At 50.5% G+C, this 17,567-nt stretch overlaps 1 protein-coding gene across 1 annotated transcript in view; it reads left to right on the top strand.

The window, feature by feature from the left end:
• ZSWIM5 (zinc finger SWIM-type containing 5) overlaps window positions 1-17,567 on the top strand; it is a 98,115-nt gene that overhangs the window by 60,246 nt on the left and 20,302 nt on the right. The window contains exons 2-4 of the mRNA XM_086902175.1: window positions 6,865-7,221; window positions 14,978-15,126; window positions 15,774-15,924. Of these exons, the coding sequence (XP_086758301.1) occupies window positions 6,865-7,221; window positions 14,978-15,126; window positions 15,774-15,924 (657 nt within the window). The remainder of the gene's footprint in view (window positions 1-6,864; window positions 7,222-14,977; window positions 15,127-15,773; window positions 15,925-17,567) is intronic.

Raw genomic sequence — 17,567 nt, 5'->3', positions numbered from 1 at the left:
GACAGCATTTTGCCACTAGTTATTGTGTGGACAGCACATGTTAACCAAGATGCTGTGAGCTCATCAGCTCTTCAAGCCCTTTCTGTTGCTTCAACACCATTATTTAGATTGGTTTGAGTTGGATCTGACCTGCTAGCAGAGTATTTCAGCTTGCAAGGCTATACCTTAGCAGAGGAAATCAGTCCAGGCTTTAAAACTGGTTGTATATTTTCATTTTGTCCAGACTGTATGTCTTCAGAGCAGGGATTGCACATCTGGGTAGATTAAAAACACATTTATGGGCAGGTGATGGAAGATTGTCGAAGGTGATGCTGGAAAGGGTGGTCTTGGCTTTGGGGCTGGCAACAAAGACACAAAAAAACTGGTTCTTAAACATTGTATGGGAAACAAAGGGTACTCTGGGCTGGGGAGAAAATGGAGAACATTTTGTAATAATTTTTGGGTAAAGTCACAGATTGGGACTGGTTGTCTGGAGCATGGCCTTGGGCCAGCCAAGCCCCTGAGCTGGGTAGGGGGAGGGGAAAAACCTCCATTTCAGGCTCCTAGATAAACAAACACCAGAAATCTCGTAAGGGTAATAATGGAAATCACTGAGAAATTGAGTTAATACAAGGGCATCTGTGTAAGTGAATGCTCGGGACAGGGAAACGGCTTTGTCCTTTAACTCTAGTAATGCTGGAGCAGATGGGAAGCACGGTGTGCTTCACGCATTAGCTGGCTCGGATAAAGAGCAAGGCAGAGGCCGGTCCTCTTGGCTGATTAGAGGTTAACAGGGATAGAAACCAGCGGATTGACTCTTCATTTGCAGGAGGTGTTGTGGGATCGGAGCAGATGGCAGAGAGAGCGTCCCTCCAGCTTACTCAGCTGCTCAGAGGAGCTTACGGCTCCCTCCAGCACAAACAGCCCCATTGCATCTCCTCTGTTTACAGCTGCAGCTCTTGCTTCTTCCCTGGCCTACCCGGAGAGGTGATAGAAGAGTATTTCTCCTAAACCTAGTTGGTGCCCAAGGCCATAGGTATGTGTGGGGACTCTTGCAGACATGGTGCATACTCTCCAACTCATCCATTTCCCTTTGTTTCGGCTCCTCCTGCGGCAGCTCAGCTGCAGGCATGGCTCCTTCCTGGGGTGATATTAATGGTCTTTGTTAGCTCTGTGAAAGTAGAGGAGCTTTTCCAGGATGACAATGACTGGGCAAGGACAGGAGCATGGTGGGGACAGGGAGGAAGGCTGCAGGGGGAGAACCTTTAGCAGCAGGAGCACGGCTGTGTTCTGCTGGGGCAGCATCCTCCTGGCCAGCCATCGCCTGCCTCCTTCATCCCTGCCGAAGTCTTTCTCAACAGCAGCACCTTTGCCTGCGGTCACAAAACAGAATAGCTTTGGGGAGGAGGGAGGATGGAAACTCATAGCAGCTCTGCTCATTGACTCGCTGGAAGCCTAGATTCCCTATTTTGCAAGGGAGAAATGGCAATTGATTCAGCCTTACCCTCTTTCTTTCTGTCTGCCAGTGCTCTGAAAAGGCACATTTTATCTGTGTGTGACAACACCTGCCTAGGGTGCCTCTCATTGAGCCGCTGAATCAAAAGAGCAACAAGAAAAGTGGGTTTAATTGCACACATCTTCAGCCGAGTCTTTCTTGCACTGGCAGCACAAAAGGCCAGCCCTGTGCTGGTTGAATGGAGCCCAGGAGGGCTGGGGCACGCCGTACTCTCTTTACTATCGGAGGCAGATGATTCACTTTGCTGGAGCATTGTCATGTGCAAATGAGTTCATGAGCCCATCTCCTTTCCAAGTGCAAGGTCAGGGACTGAGCAATTGTCAGCATCAGCCGGCTGGAGGAATTGATCTAGAAGCCGGAAAGCTTTGGGAGATTTTACTAACCTTCCGCTTCCCACCCCCCAAATACACCAACACCTTCCTCCCGTGGGTGTTGTCTACATTACAAATATTGACCGATTTTAAGTTCATGTTTAGAAAGCTGCTGTTTCGAGGCATGGAAATGTGACTGAGAATGACTTATAAATAACACTTGGTGCGGCAATTATTATTCATTGCTAGTTATGGCTTTCACACACTGGAAAAACAAATGGTTTTTCCACTAGGAGCTGGAGCTGCAGTCCGTTTAATCACTAAAGAGCTTGGAATCACTTTAGTTTAAAATAACTTTCCGCTGTGGTTTGGAAATTTTAAAAAAATATATTTGGGTCATGTTAACCTAGTGTATACAACTTGAACTGAGAATTTCAGTTTACTTCGTCTACATCTGCTGGGCCCCATAAATATCTGTGTATTCATTCCTGTTTGGTTTCACAGAGCTCCTGCCTGAGGATAGAGCTCCCCAAAAACAGATTTGGAGTGGGGTTAGTCTGGCTAGAGGTGGAGAATCCTGGGAGCTGAGCATGGAGTACAAGAACAGTGAGCATCCAAGCTGCTGTCTGCCACAGCCACCCCTCTGGCTACCATGCAAGGGGATGTGGCTGGTGCCTTTGGGAAGCTGCGAGGATGGGCTTGGCATCACGTTGCTCCTAACAGAGGCTGCCCAAAATATCAGCCTCAGGTAGTAGGAGGTTACCTGAGGTTTTGACAGCCAGGTGTGGTTGTGAGTTCTTTATGTACACTGTTCAGCCACATCCCACCAGCAGCCCATGCTCAGGGCATGTTTCCCTCTGCTGAGCCATTCTCTGCCCCGCTTCAAGGTTTCCACAAAGTCAGAGAAACGCCTGTGGAGGAGACAGAAGAACCACAGTGCCATGAATAAGTTCCCCACATGAAGACTGGCCCCCATCCTCTCACAGAACAATGCCACTGTAGCATCCTCAGGGTTAGGTCTTGCAGGTAGCTGCAGCTCTCTGGTGCTTTCCACCCCTGCAGGACTGTGCCAACACTCTGAGAAAAGCAGGCGACTGCCACGCCTGGGAGGAAAGAGCTAATTTTTTCCGAATGGCACAACTTAGCTAATGACAACTGTGACTTCTGTCTGGGCTGCACTGTGAAATCTGAGGGATGGCTGTGAGCAGCAACTGCCAGAGGGAGCAGAGCTGAGCACTCGGGTTCCCAGCTAGTGTGGTAGGTGTGGAGGAGTCCTCTCTTGCAGGTGTTGGTGCCACAGTTAGGAGAAGGGAAGGGGCTATGCCTGGGTTTTCTTTGTTTTTGGGGTTTAAATTTCCATATGGGGGTCTGCCTATCTCCACACTCCAGGTATTTCAATGTAACCAGCCTTAATGAGTGCTTTATCTTCAGTGATTTGCTGGAGGACACAAAGCAAGGGGTCTTTGCAGCTGGCTTCATGGCTGTGGGTTGGAGCTGCTGAACAGGCTAGTGGTTTCTCCTGATGGTTGGCATGTAGATATCTGGGTTAAAGATGTCCTATTGAAAGGCTCTCTGCTTTTACAGGACTGGAAGAGTTTGCACAACTCCTTTTGGTCAAGTAGGTTTAGAAATCAAAGAATTCACCATTCTTGGTTAAAGATGCTTCTGCTGAGGTGTTAATGCTGGTGTCCTAATAGGAAAGTCTCCTGCACTGCGGTCCCTACTAAAGGCTTAATCCTTTGCAGCTGTTGGAAAGCCCAGGAATTTTTTTTCCTTGGATCCATCTTCCTCTCAGCTTGCAGGGTTCATCAACTCCGAAGAGGAGAGTGCTGCCCAGCTGACAAGTGTGTAAGTCCACCAGTGTGGAGCTCACAATCTCCAGGAAAACAATTCCAGGGTCTGTTTTAACTTAAATCAGAGATGCAATGTCCTGTGGCAGTAAAACAAAGAAGGTTCTTGCTCCAGTGTTTTGTCCCCATTTGATGGGTTGGATGGCTGGGATTAGAAAGAGATGAGCTCATCATGCCCTGTGTGCCTGTGAAAATTCATGGCACCTTTTTGTGCTTTTTCTGGGGCAGTTATGAACACTCAGCTCCTTTTACAACCTCGATCAAAGAGACATCCACTGGGAAGCTTCTGTGGTAAAAGTAGGAGAGGGTGTTTTGGGACAGGGAAAAGGCGATGTTGTTCTTGGGACAAAGCTAGACTCTGGAGGGGCGTAATGAGTCTGTAGTTACAAAGATGGTATTTAATTATTTCTTTTCCATGGTTTTCAAGCCTTGGCACTGTCACTTTGCTGGCAGCAAATCAAATACCAAGTTAGCTTATGTTAAGAACAGAAGATGAAGTCCTAGATAAGCACTGGGCTGTAGGAGTGTCTTAAATTGAAATGTACAGGGAGGACACAGAGGAGAGTATGTCTTTGCTCTCAGTGCCATCCAGATCCTGTGTCAGTGATCAGGGCTGTGTTTCTCTCTACTGAAGTGCTGGTATCACAGCTCCTAGGATGCTTCTTTCTTCTAGGATGCAAGATGAGCAGAGAGGAGGGTACAGTAACAGCTGTACTTTTCTAGGGTCACCTATAGCTTATTGGTGATAACATCAGTGTTTTGTGGGGAGCAGGAGTGTGTGCTTCAATGGACAATGGAGTAACAACCCCAAAACCCACTTTTTAGCCACTACTCTTCTCTGGGACAGTGATACCCATCAGTGCTGAGCTTGTGTGCTCAGCAGCCATGGGTGATAGGGTGCAGACCTGTCTGCAATGTAGTAGCTGCAGTCTGACCTCACATAAATGTAAGTATTTACAAATAATGCCTCTGTTCCTGCCAGCTCATCTCTATTCCACCCTCCTCCCCACCATGTTTAATTTCTGAGTCAAGTTTTGATAAATGTTTCATAGAGTTCCTAGTTTATCTTAAATAGACCTGCTGTCACCAAAGCTAAAATCTAAACCAGCTCTTGACTTGGGGCTTGAGTGGCAGATGAACTTGGCAGTTGTTGACATACTGAATGGTCCTGTACGATGTGCAGACCAGATCTGAGTTGTCAAGACCAGCTCTTGCAGCAGATCAGACTTACACCTGTCTGAAACAGGTCATTTGGTTAAATGAGTTCCTCCAGCCTTACACCAGTTAGCCCCAAGTGGGGACTGGCCCACGGTCCTGTTAAAGTAAGCATTTCAAGGCAGTGTTTATGGCCAGTAATTTGTCCTAGAGTTTTATATATGTGTGTGCAGGCATACATACGAGGATGTACATACTTGCTCAGGAACGCAGTTTCCAGTCCCTTTAACTTGTTCAAAAAGTAAACTAGGGAGAAACTGGCAGTGAGTTGGAGCCGCCTGCCAAGCATTGCAAACCAGAGAAGTGGTAAAACATAAACACTTCGGAGTTTATCCTCTGGATTTATATAGTTTGGCTGCTGGGGGACGGGCTTGTGTGGAGGGGAAGGTTTGTCAGCCCCTGGCTGTGCTGCTCCCGCGGCGCCGAGCCCAGCACCTCCACAGCCACGCTCCTGCTCCCGGCAGCCTGCGAGCAGGGAAGGGAGGGGAGGGAAGTGCAGGGCTGTCCATCCCTCCCCTCCTGCTCTGCTGGCCACATGGGGTGGCTTTTGGGTGATGGCAGCAGAGCAGGTCTGCTTTTCCCCCGCCCCGGCACTAAAGTAAAAGCAGACCTCCTTGACGCTTAATCAGATTTGAATGTGGTTTTTGGCGTGGCTTTAAAGAGACTGGCAGTGAATAGCTGGTTTTGATGCCATTTATTAAAAACCTCTGGTAGAATTTGTCTCCGAAAGCCTTTGTAAGAGCTGGCAAACGCACAAGAGTTTGATGCAGTTAATGTATTTTAATCTTCACCCCCCCTCACCCCTTCTCCTTTTCTGCCGCTAATTGTAGGGCTCTCAGCTGTCTGCTGCCTTCTCCAAGGGGATGGCAGACTCTGCAGGGACCTGTACATACACAGGCTTAATAAGGTTGCAGTGGCATGGAGAAAAGTGAGCATCCTCCTCAGGGAGGATGACTGGGATGGGCAGTGTGGGGTGCCAAGTCCCACACCATGTTCTGACAGATTGCCCTGGCCGTGTTAATTAACCTCCTCTTGGAGGAGCAAGGCAGATGAGTGTGAGAAACCGAAGATACCCCTTTTCCGGGTGGCTGAGCAAGTACAGAGTGTTGGTGTTGGACCCACTCAGCAGCTGGATTGTGAGAAGGACTCCCTGAGGCTCCCGTTCAAAGTGAGGTTGATAGCCATCCATCAATCTTATCTCACTGACTTAGTCCCTTTCTTGCTTGGCATATCTACCTTTCTTTGGACCAATGGGACTTTCTGAGCCCATTTCATGTTCCTCACCTGCATTTGGGACTTCTGGGGGCTTTTTTCACACTTCATGCCTGAAGGCACTGTGGCCTCTTTGTGCATGGTGGGAATTGTCAGGGGGACCATAACATTGGTGTGAACTATTTGTGGGACTCAGGGAATGGTTTTCTGCCAGCTGTGGTTTGGACTGTGCATAGCTCCTGTCCCGGCTCTTTATTTCCACTGTGTGGAAGAGCTCAGAGCTGTGGCCATGCCCTGGAGCACTCTACCTGGTTGAGAGACCAAAGTTGGAATTGCTTTGCATTTAGTTTGTGGGTTTTTTTGTCTGCTTCATCAAAGAAAAGCAAACGTGGTCTTTTTCTACCAGCCCTCACTCATGTGAGTTGCAAATTCAGCGAGAGGGAGGCGTGGATGGAAATGACTCCCAGGAGAGAAACAGTCTGAGATACTTAAACAAATGGGAACTGAGCAGCTTCGCTCTTCCCCTGAGGGTTTGGCTGTTAAATAAACTCTCCGATGAGTCTGGCTGTGTGTGTGTTGGTGCAGAAGTGTGTTTGTATACATGGGCTGGGTGTTGCTGGGTGCAAGCCATGGGGAAGGGCTGTGCTGGGTGCTGCACTCCTTGGTATATGAGAGAGACACGCAAGCAGCCTTGGCTTTCCTTCCTTCCAAAGCTGACATGGGTGGTTGTGGTCAGAGGGAAGCTAGCTTGACCCTTCCCTCTTCCTCTTTCCCTTTCCAGGGTTCCACCTCAGCGGAACAGTAACGGAGCCAGCGACTGCGACAGAGCCAGAGATGACCTACAAGGTGGCCATCAGCTTCGACCGCTGCAAAATCACCTCCGTGACGTGCGGCTGTGGGAACAAGGACATTTTCTACTGCGCTCACGTCGTGGCGCTTTCACTGTACAGGATCCGCAAGCCAGACCAGGTCAAACTCCGTCTTCCCATCTCAGAGACCCTATTCCAGATGAACAGGGACCAGCTCCAGAAGTTTGTTCAGTATTTGATCACAGCACACCACACCGAGGTGCTGCCCACCGCCCAAAAGCTGGCTGATGAGATCCTGTCATCCAACTCCGAGATCAACCAAGTGCACGGTAATTCCTCCCTCCTCGCTGTGTGACCCTGACTCGGTGTTTAGGGCTGGGGTGGTAGTTTTGGTGCCCATGGTGATGTTCTTCATTTTACGTTTGTCTTTCGCTGCACTGAGAGAGCTGGCAGTGTCACACTGATGTTGATGTATGGGTGTTGGGACCACATGACTGGGGTGCCCCCATCCTACCCTCTGCTCTTCTTTATTTGTTTATCTGTCAAACTTGGGCATCAACAGGCAGAAGAGGCAGAGCTGACAGGCTGGTGGTGCACAAGGCACAGCTCAGAGTAGAATGGAGAAGACAAGGATGTGGTGCTGGGACCCTGTGGAGCAGGAGATGCAGTGGGGATGTGGCTTCTCCAGCACTTGGGGACACGGTGTCAGCCCAGGCCCTGCACTAAGTCAGATGTGGCTGAGCTGGTGGGAGATAAAGCTTTAATCTCCATGGGTGTTAATTTGCTCATAATAAATGAGCACTGCTGTTCTTACCTACTGCACAAAGGCAGTGGAGATGTGTCCTGGCGCTTTGTGTTTGAAAGATGCTTTTGACTTCCTCCCCTGGAAATCTGGAGGACAGTGCCCAGCCCAGCCCTGCTCCATTGGCCCAGGATGTGGGCCAGGCTCCTTAGGATCTCCTGCTGTGTATTTTCAAGGAGCCCAGGAGCTGAGGTTGCCCAGGGTCTGCAACAATGAGCTGCTCCCCACCGTGCCAGTCCCACCAGCTGTAGAGCAGAGATAATAAACACTTATCTGCCATGGAAGGGCGTTGCAGGGATTAACACGTGCCTGTTAAGTGTTCTGAAGATGAAAAGCCCCATATGCAGCCTAAAATACCATCTGAACTAGTTGAATCCACATGTAGAGAAGTAAGGCCAGAGGTTCACCATCACCATGGGGGTGATGGCAGCTCTGATCTTAGATGTGTTCATCTCTCTCTATCTGGTTGTTCCTGTTCCTACCTTGGGAGAGGCCTTTGTGTCTTCTGGGCCACATCTGCTGCATGGGTGGTTGTGCTCCAAGTAACTGGCTATTGTGGGGGGGCCTTCAGTTTTTGGCATTGTAAAAGAATAAGGAACTGTGATGCTGCAAGGATCTGGTGAGGGCCATTCCCTCTCTGAACTGATCTACTGAGGCTGGGCAAGATCCCTTCTTGGCCATTGTTTGAGGCTGCTTTCTCCTAAGCAGATTGAAGTAAAGCTTTTAAGGCTCGGAATATTTATTGCTCTAGAGTCAGCAAAAGGCTGGTGAATTAGAGTCTTACAAAGATACAGATGTTGGCTCCAGTTCAATATCTGCTTCTTCTTTTTACAAGTGGTTTAAAAAAAAAAAAAAAAAAAAAGGAAAAATTCTCACTCCCTTTAGACTTGTGCAAATTCATGCACTCCAGTGTGCGATTTTGAACCAACAGAGACATGGTCATCCCACAGAAGCTGGCACCTATCTGACACCCCTGTGGCTGGTCACAAGTGAGTAAATGGCTCTGCAAGCAGGAGAGCAGCTTTGTCTTACCCTGGGAGAGGATGCTGACATGATCTTAAGGTGATGTATAACTCATAAATGTTGCATCCTGTGAAAAGGAAGGATTCAAACCCCTCACATTCAAGTTCATAGTGATGCTGTCCAGGGCTTCGATTTTTGATCCTGGGCAGTGTTGCAAGTTTTCCCCTCCTGGTCCTGCCAGAAGCACAGCCACAGTGCAACCACCTACACTGCAGACCTGCTTGACCCCAGGGTGAGGAAGGGCTTCAGCCATGGGGGTCTGTTTATGGGAGAGGAATTCTGGGGTCTCCAGGTGAAATGGATCCAAATTTGTCCCCCATCTTGCCCTTCCCAGCTGTGGATCATGCATTCATAGTGGGTCACTGATGTTGGGATTTGTAATTCTTCAGGCTGTGCTTTTGATAGGATGTGCCATGTGACCATGTGCATTTCAGACCCTTGGGGTCACATCCCAGCTTTGGGGTTAGGGCCAGGGTGGCTTTTGGCAGGCCAGCCTCTGTAACCCAAACAGTGATCCACTGCGTGCATTAGACGCCTGAAGTTATTACACCCTGGAGCAAGAATGTTCTCTCTGGAAATCCTTCTTTTTTCCCTGCCCCTACTTCTATTGAGGAGAAGTCTGTTGAGCTTCATATCAGCATCAGGTCTTCCTCACCTGCCTCTGGTCACCCAAAGGATTCCTCTTTCCTTGTTTGTATGATGAGCATGCAGGATTGAGGAACTGATTTTGCACCAGGCTGGCTGGGGAATGCCCCTTGTGCAAGGGGATTGTCTGGTTTTGTAAAATAAGGCTTTCTGGGATGCTCCTTCTCTCCTGCAGAGCCTGAATGGCAGAGAAAATTACTGGCCATTGTCTGGCGCGCTCAGCTTCGGGCATTGGAGCTTTGTTCCTTGCAGGAGTCTGTAGCCGCGGGCTGTGCACCTCGTGCCGATCTTCCCGGCTGTCTTCCTAGAAGGAAATGCAAACTATCCAGTAATGATGGAGTCTTGGAGCGCAGCCAAGGCACTTGTGTGTTCCCAAAGGATTCAGTCCAAGCAGAGCCTAGGTGTGCCTGCCGCTCTGCTCCCCACTTGACCTTCGCCTGCTGAAGTGGATCACGTTTCTGCTCCTGTGGCTTGGCTGCAAAGGGCAGCGTGTGCCAGTGAGAGCATCCTGCGTGTCTGGCACCTCCACGCTTGGCGTCTGGAGTGGCAGCTGGAGGGAGGAGACCAGGGTGGGTTTCAATTCTCCTTCCCAAGGGGACAAAGCCAGCAGTGTGGCTGCCTGGCACAGAGCAAGGCTGCAAGGATATCACTGTGCCAGCAAAAGTGACTCGTGGCTGCTTGGTCTTTCCTGGTGGGTAGAATGCTGAGGACAGCCAGAAGCTGCAGCTGGAAAGCTTGCATCCAACAGCTAGGACTCCCAAGGGAGTGAGGATCATCTGGTGGTGGCCACCTTGGCATCCTGTTCCCTCCACTCCTCTGAGAGCTTAAAGATGGGACAGTGCCTGTTGGCCCAGAAGATTCAGGGCTTAGAGGTATTTTTCATGCATCACTGATGAGTTCTCCCTCCTTCCTTGCATAAAGAGCAGGAAATTTTGGCAGACCCCACATTTGCAGCTCTATAACTCACCCACCTTGAGCAACATGTGGACATGGCAGAGAGTGCTGCTGCCCTCAGTCCAGGAGCTGTGGCTGGGGTGGTCTGTCTGGTCCACAGAAATGCCAGTGGATGACACTGTATCTGTGGTGCTCAGCTAGTGCCATTGAAGGGCTTGGGATGCCCTTCTCAACCAGAAGTAAGAAAAGCCACAAAACCTCTGCTGTCACAAGGTGCAGGGGCAACTCTCTCTGAGGACAAGCCATGTGAATCACCAAGGGGCCTCTGTGGTCCTGCAGGGTCTTGGGAGCTTCTGTGGAGGAGAGGACTTCTGGAAAAACCTTAAAGGGAGTGGTCCTTCAGGCTTTGGCATGGGAAAAGCATATCTCCTTATTCAAAAGCCTTAAGAAGCCTGCTGCCCTTTTGTCCATGCATTCTTGACCACCTTCAGCTTTCCTTCAACTTCTGGGCTAATACTGTCCCATCTTGCTCCTTGTGCACAGCAAGTGGGCTGCCAGGTCAGTGTGCAGGAAGTCACTGCCTGTCCTGTCACACTGAGCCAAGGTTGATGTTTGAGGAGTCCTCAGGTGCTCTTAGACTTTCAGGTCATCCCGAGACAGTGTCTGGAGGGCAGCAAATAAATCTATTTGAAATTCTGCCCTCCCGCAGGGGAGGATGAGAAGGTCAGATCTCCAGGACATTCGTGTTCCTGTTTGCCGAACTGTTGTGGACTTAAGGGAAAAAACACACCTGAGTGCTGCAGAGAAAGGCAGCTCTTCCCCTTTTCTTGCAGAGCTGCTGGGGTTGCCAAATGACTCCAGAGCACGTGTGGTGCTTGACAAGCAGCTTCCAAAGTCAGCTGCACCAGATACTGGTACCAGCTGGACCACATTGCTCCTGTCCACCATGCTGGGAGCCAGTCTGGATTCCCTTGCCCCGTTGCTGTCAGGTGTATGTGAACCTTCAGGCTGCCCTGGCAGCTCCCTCTGACTTCCCTCCACTTGAAAACGAACCGGGAGTCTTGGCGGAGCTGAATTCCTTGCTTTGCTGCTATTTTTAATCCCTTGTTAGAGTTCATTTCCTTTCTGGTGCCTGGTTATTTTCTCTTCAAGGTTTTCTGCTGTTTGCTTATTTGTCCATGTCTTCCCCACCCCCCGGCCTGAGCTGATCCTTCACATCTGTTTTCTCTCTGGACGCCGGAGAGGAGCCTGGAGGCATTCAGTAACACCAGCATGTGCAGCCATGAGATGGCCCTTGTGCATGGGCACCACGACGGCCAGCTCTGCTCCAGGCACTGCTGACCCTGGGGCTGGCACGGCCAGGCCCCAAACCACTGATGGGTGCTGGGTACAGTCGGGTGAAATGACCATAAGGGGAATGCTGGAGCAGCCACCTTTATCACTGGGTGGCTTTTAGCATCACTTTATCAGCTCCAGGTACTGGCTAAAAATAACAATCACGCCTTTTTCTTTGTATCACAAATCCTGCTTCAAGTCAGATGTTCTAGGAGTGCTTTCCATGCTACTCAGCTGATGTATCCTTCTTGGGTTCAGGAGCTTGGATTTGGGATGTGCCAATGCTTTGGCAGGACCCACAAGATCCTGCTGCCTCCTCAGCCCTGGAAACCTATGGCTTCCCAGTCCAGAAGCCCCTTTTGTTTTCTTCATGTTGGGCAGCTAATTTCTGAGCAAGGAGTTGAATTTTCCATGCCTGACTTCACTCTGTTTCCTAATTTGTAGATTTTTCCAGTCCTTTTTTCTCGGTTGTTGTATTTGCCAAGTCTCACTTGGCTGTCAAACAGTTAAACCCCCGAGCTCCCAGCTCGGGGGGAGCCCAGCTTGGGGGTGTGATGGATTGCATTTTTATCTCAGTTTCTACAGCCAGCTGTAAACGGGCTGGTGAAACACTCTTTCCACTCAAGATGTGCAGTGGTGTTTCCTTAAATCTGAATCCGGCAGGACCAAGATCCAGCACATCTGAAACAGGGCTCCTTGGAGCATGAATGCTGCTATATGAGAAATGTGTTATGCAGGCACTGGGCTGTTTTACATGCCGTTCCCAGCTCCTTTGGAGCTGAGACATGGAATCACTCATCAGCTGCGTCACGGCATGCCGCTGCCGAAGCCCCCACGGTGTGAACGTTGGCAAGGGGAAGTGGACAAATCCTGCCATTAATATTTAAACCCAGCACAAATCCCGTTGTTTGCTCTTAAATGTTTATCCAGCTCCCCAGCGTAATTGGGCAGCCTGTTATCTGCTGGGTTGTGCTGCACGTGTGGGAATTTGCTATTGCAGCCCTCTCTCTGAATCTTTTATAAGAGAGAAAAATACATTTACAAGCAAATTTGGGCTTTATTTGGAGGCGCGGGAGGCGTGTTGCTAATTTGGCTACGGCCCGAACCCCAACGTGCGAAGTGCTCAATGTGTTGCGTGGGAGGAGGAGGTTTTATTTAGCTGCACACTCCCTTCCTTGCTGCTTGGGCTTTCCGTCGCTAACGCTACGTGTGAGCAGCAGGCACCGAGGGGTAGCCCTGGGAACCCCCAAAAAACCCACCTACTCTTTGCATTTTGCGACCTTCTCCTCCTTAATCTGTCACAGCAGTCGTGGCCACGGTGAGGGATGAGCTGAGCTTTGGTGGGAAGAGTCACCTCAGATGTCTGTGCCCTCTTGGTCCCTGCAGACAGGTGACCCTGCAGAGGCAGTGGAGGCTGCTCTGGATAGCTGCAGCTGGGGGTGGCGGGCAGGATGGTGGGGAGGAGGATATTAAGAGTGCAAGCGTCTGGGATACCTAGTGATGGGGCCGGATAAGCGCTCATGGTAGACAGATTAGTCATTGGTTCCTGATAGGGGATAATCACTGGCTTGTCTGCTCTTTATCTGCGAGATAAGGATGAGGCTGGGGGAGGGAAGGAAAAGGCACAGAAAAACTCATGGACTGTCCCTGTCCCTGGCTGTGATTTTCCCTCTTGGCTTATGGCAGGACTCTGAGCTAACTCAGGTGGTACACTGAGCAGGACTTGCCCCTTGCAGGGGGCTCAGGGTTTAACTGCTTCTCCAGGCCTGTGGCAGGGGAGTGGGATCAGGATCAGGGCATGTGTGGCAAAAGTCCTCATGTTCATCCAGGAACTGTGATTTCCTTTCTGCTGCTTCAGCTCTCGTCCCAATTATGTGGTTGTGTCGACTGTAAATTATTCTGCAGAGGGAGCAGCAGCATCCTGTCCCTTCAGCATGCCTAGAGCTTGCTGGAACTTCTCTCAGGCAGTGATTGTTAGCAGAAATTAAAGTAATTTTGTAAAGGACATAAAATACAAATAACTGTATCTTAGCGGGTCAGGAGTGTTCTCAGCCTTTGCTGGAGGAGCAGAACCCCTGAGGTTGATGTTGTCTAGCTTACAAGCCAGGAAGAGATACTTGCCCTGCTGAACAGGCATCCTGGAGCACAATTTTTGTTAATTGTATTTGAGCTCCTAGCTCAGCAACACACAAGGCACAGCATCCCAGACTGGCTTTATGGGAAGGTGATGTCTGCTCCCTGGCCAGATCCCAATTTTGGAAAAGACGTCATGAAGATTTAATTGGGAATGTGTCAGCTACAGCATCCCATGGCTTCTCATGCAGCACTTTGCTCTTCCTGTGCTGACCCTCTTCCTCTCTTGAGAGGGAGCTAGGAGAAGCAGGCCAATGTGGAATGGAGCATCCTCCAGCTGCAGCAGTCCCTCCTTGGTACTGGTTTTCCCTAAGGAGTTTCTGTAGAGCAGGACCCAAAAGCAGACAGCTAAAAATCCGAGTTTCTGTTCCATTTTGTACTCTTGGCTGCTTACTGGAGTTGTGCTGCTGCCTGTCCTGTGAGCCCTGGAACCCACGGCTGGGATGTAGGTTAGTGCTTGGGTGGGAAAATGGGAATCAAAAGGGGCAAGGCAAGGAAATTTGGTCCAACTTGTTTAAATCAGTCGTGGGTTTTCTTTCTTTCTTTTGTTCTCTGGAAGAATAGCAGCCTGTGAACGCATATGTGTGTCTGCCAAAGGCCCTGCTCTGGTCACAGTTTGCTCTTGGAAGGATTATTGATTCTTTTTTCTTTCCCGTGGGGGGGTCTCTCTCAGGCAGGTACAGTGATGCCCGGGGACTTGTCCCCTGTCCTAAAGCAAGTAAGGGGCAGGACCAGGTGTTTAACCCAGGGCTCTGGAGCCCAAGTGCAGTAGTACCTCTGTTAGACTGTTCCAGACATGGGGAAGTGCTTGCAGGAACTGGAGCTTTACTGATGCTTTAACAAACTGGTGATGTGGAGTAGGAGCAGGAGCATACTGGGCAATCCCTGGAGCCGCAGAGTGCTCCAGGCTCTGCAGCTGTGCTGCCTGCACTCCTGGGGCTTTGGAGGAAGGCAGATCCCTGGTCTTCCTCAGCCTCATTTCACATGGGATACAGAGGGTGAGGGGCCATGCAAACGTTAGCCCTGTGGTCAGGATCCCTCCGGATGGCTGCTGCCACCACCACTGTGTTAGGACAGCACAGTGCTGCCAGTTGGGCTCACTGACGAGGAATCAAGTTGGTTTTCTGTTACCTGAGCTGATAAAGTAAAGGTAGGTCCCTAATAAAACAGAGATAGGTCGACTCTTTGCTAGTGGGACTGCTGACCCTGATGCCATAAACATGGTTGTCTCTCTTCTCCCCCCATCCTCTCAGGTGCTCCTGACCCCACTGCTGGGGCCAGCATCGATGACGAGAACTGCTGGCACTTGGACGAGGAGCAGGTCCGAGAGCAGGTGAAGCTGTTCCTATCTCAGGGAGGGTACTACGGCTCGGGGAAGCAGCTCAACTCCATGTTTGCCAAGGTGAGGAGCTGGCTGCTCTCTCCCATCTCTGCTCAGAGTGTCACGTAGTTGGCACTTGCTGGCTGTCCTGGCATGGTGCCCATCACAGCTGGGAATCTCTGCTCCAGTGCCTCCTCGCCCTGTCGCGGAGCAGGCTGTTGTAATCCAGGCTTTGGGTCAGGCCTGGATTGTCTCACCTGCTGTCCTAGCTGGTCCCTTCCTCCCATGAGTGCTGTAATCCCTGTGCAAGGAAGGGCATTCCCCCATCTCCCCTTCAGCACAGTGGGGAAAAAGCCAACCCTGCAGAGCCTACCAAGACCATGGGAAGGTAGGACCATAACCCATAAATCTCACCAACCTATGGGCTCTTCTTTCTTTGCAGAAGGGTTTTGCTTTCATGTTCTGTCTCCTTCACAGCCTGGCTGTGACTGCTACTCAATTGGGCTCCAATCAGCCTCATCACAGCCATTGCATGAGGGTTATAATGTGTGACTCCACATTACACACACACACACACACACACACGCATGCACGTATGTATGTATGTATTTACAGTCTGGACCCTCGGGCTGAGGGAGCTGTGGGTTGCCAGCCAGGTGAACATGTCTTAAACACCTCTGAGGGACCCCGGTTTGTCTCACCCAAGACTCTCTCTTTGTCCTTTCCAGGTCCGGGAGATGCTGCGCATGAGGGACTCCAACGGGGCCAGGATGCTGACGTTGATAACAGAGCAGTTCATGGCTGATCCTCGGCTCTCCCTCTGGAGGCAGCAGGGGACGGGCATAACAGAGAAGTGCCGGCAGCTCTGGGATGAGCTGGGTAAGGGTCACTGCCTTGCAGTGAGGAGCAGAGTTACATGGGCTCCTGGGCCAATGGACATCATTACAGAGGCACAATGGGGCTCTTTTTTGGGAGCAGAGACCCTGAGACGTGCCAGGACCTTACTGTATCCCCTTTTGGGGAATCACTGTGAGACAGCTGGATCAGGCCCAAACCACACAGTTCAAAACCTTAAACCTGCCTCTCTCCTGCAAAGGGATCAATGATGACAGGTGTGCAGTGTGTTGCTGGTCCCATGCTTCCAGCAGGCTGGTGTTTGGTGAGCTGCCCCAAAGCCTTTGTGAGGGAGGATGCAGAGCTGGTGAGCCCCAGGGGCTGGATGTAGCCTGGATGTGGAAGTGCTGTTCCTGGAGGAAACAATATCCAGAGAGGGAAAGGCAGGTTCTCAAGTCTCATCACATCTAACAGATTCTGCCTGCTGTGGTACACGTTTCCAGGGTGAGGGGGGCAGGATGGGCAGCACAGAGCCTGGCTGAGAGGGAAATGCAGTTCTGGGTAATTCTAGCTAAGCACCTTAGACACCAGCTCAGCTGGCTGACACTGTTAATATCATTAGAATAAAACATTTAGATGACGTGAGCTTGGGGAGTAGGGTTGTATGTTAACCCTACAGTTCTGGGCTGTCCTGGACATCTGGGATCTTGGGTGAATAGTTTGACTTGAGCCATAGCTTGATGAGTGAGTTTGAGCTCCTCTGCAGCCTGCTGGTTGGAGATACTGTGCAAGGGCAAGGGCAGATGGGCTGATGGACTGGCACCAAAGGGATGTGGTAGAGCTGGAGGAAGGATTAGGATGGTCTGGGATCTGGAACATCTGAGACTGCAGCTGGGAATCACATACCCACCTACCAAGTGCCCAAAAAATGCAAATAGAAATGAGGCTGGGAAACCTGGCCAAACTATGCAGACAAGATCTGGGCAGGGGTGGGATGTCTTGTTTCTGTATGAAGTTTCCTGGATGGAAATAACCACACCAGCTCTGGAGAGCTCATCTGTGCTTGCTTGCCAAGAAGATATTTCCAGGATTTTGGGATGCTGCAGCTAGACAATTGGATATGCAAGGATCCTGGAGAGGTGGCCAAGTCCACCAAGCCAGAATTTCCACATGGAAGAAAGCAAACACATTGGTGATACATGAATGGATGGGTGTGTGGGAAGGCCTGGACGCAGGAAACAATTTGCTTAAAATTACAGATTATTTGGCCAGATTTCCAAGCTGCTATCCAAGACGAGAGCCCTCCCTCCCTTCCTGCACAGGCAAGGGGAGAATGGTTGGGTTTCGGTCCTGGCTTAACTGTACAAGGACCAGGTCGGTGCAGGTTTGGTCGGCGGAGTGGGAGGAGGTGGCAGCACGTCCCTGTTGGCAGATGGCAAAGTGGCTGGGCAATGTCAGGACCCTACCAGTGCTGGATCAACACGACAGCAGGGGAAGTGTGGTGCCAGCCAACACACGTCAGAGCAGCTCGCCTGGTGCAGGCATGTCACACGTGAGGGTCTGGGCACCTCCATGCTGAAGAGAAGTTCCTGCAGAGGACACGGTGATGCTCCAAGAAGCAGCTCCAGGATGGGCGTGGGCTGTACTCAAAGCAGGAATTATTCCTTCATTTTACAGAAGCCTTTTGC

The sequence above is a fragment of the Cyanistes caeruleus genome, chromosome 9, assembly GCF_971803275.1.
Source record: "Cyanistes caeruleus chromosome 9, bCyaCae1.hap1.1, whole genome shotgun sequence".
Classification (NCBI taxonomy): Eukaryota; Metazoa; Chordata; class Aves; order Passeriformes; family Paridae; genus Cyanistes; species Cyanistes caeruleus.
The sequence above is the reverse complement of the archived record's forward strand: the minus strand, read 5'-3'. Positions and strand labels throughout refer to the sequence as shown.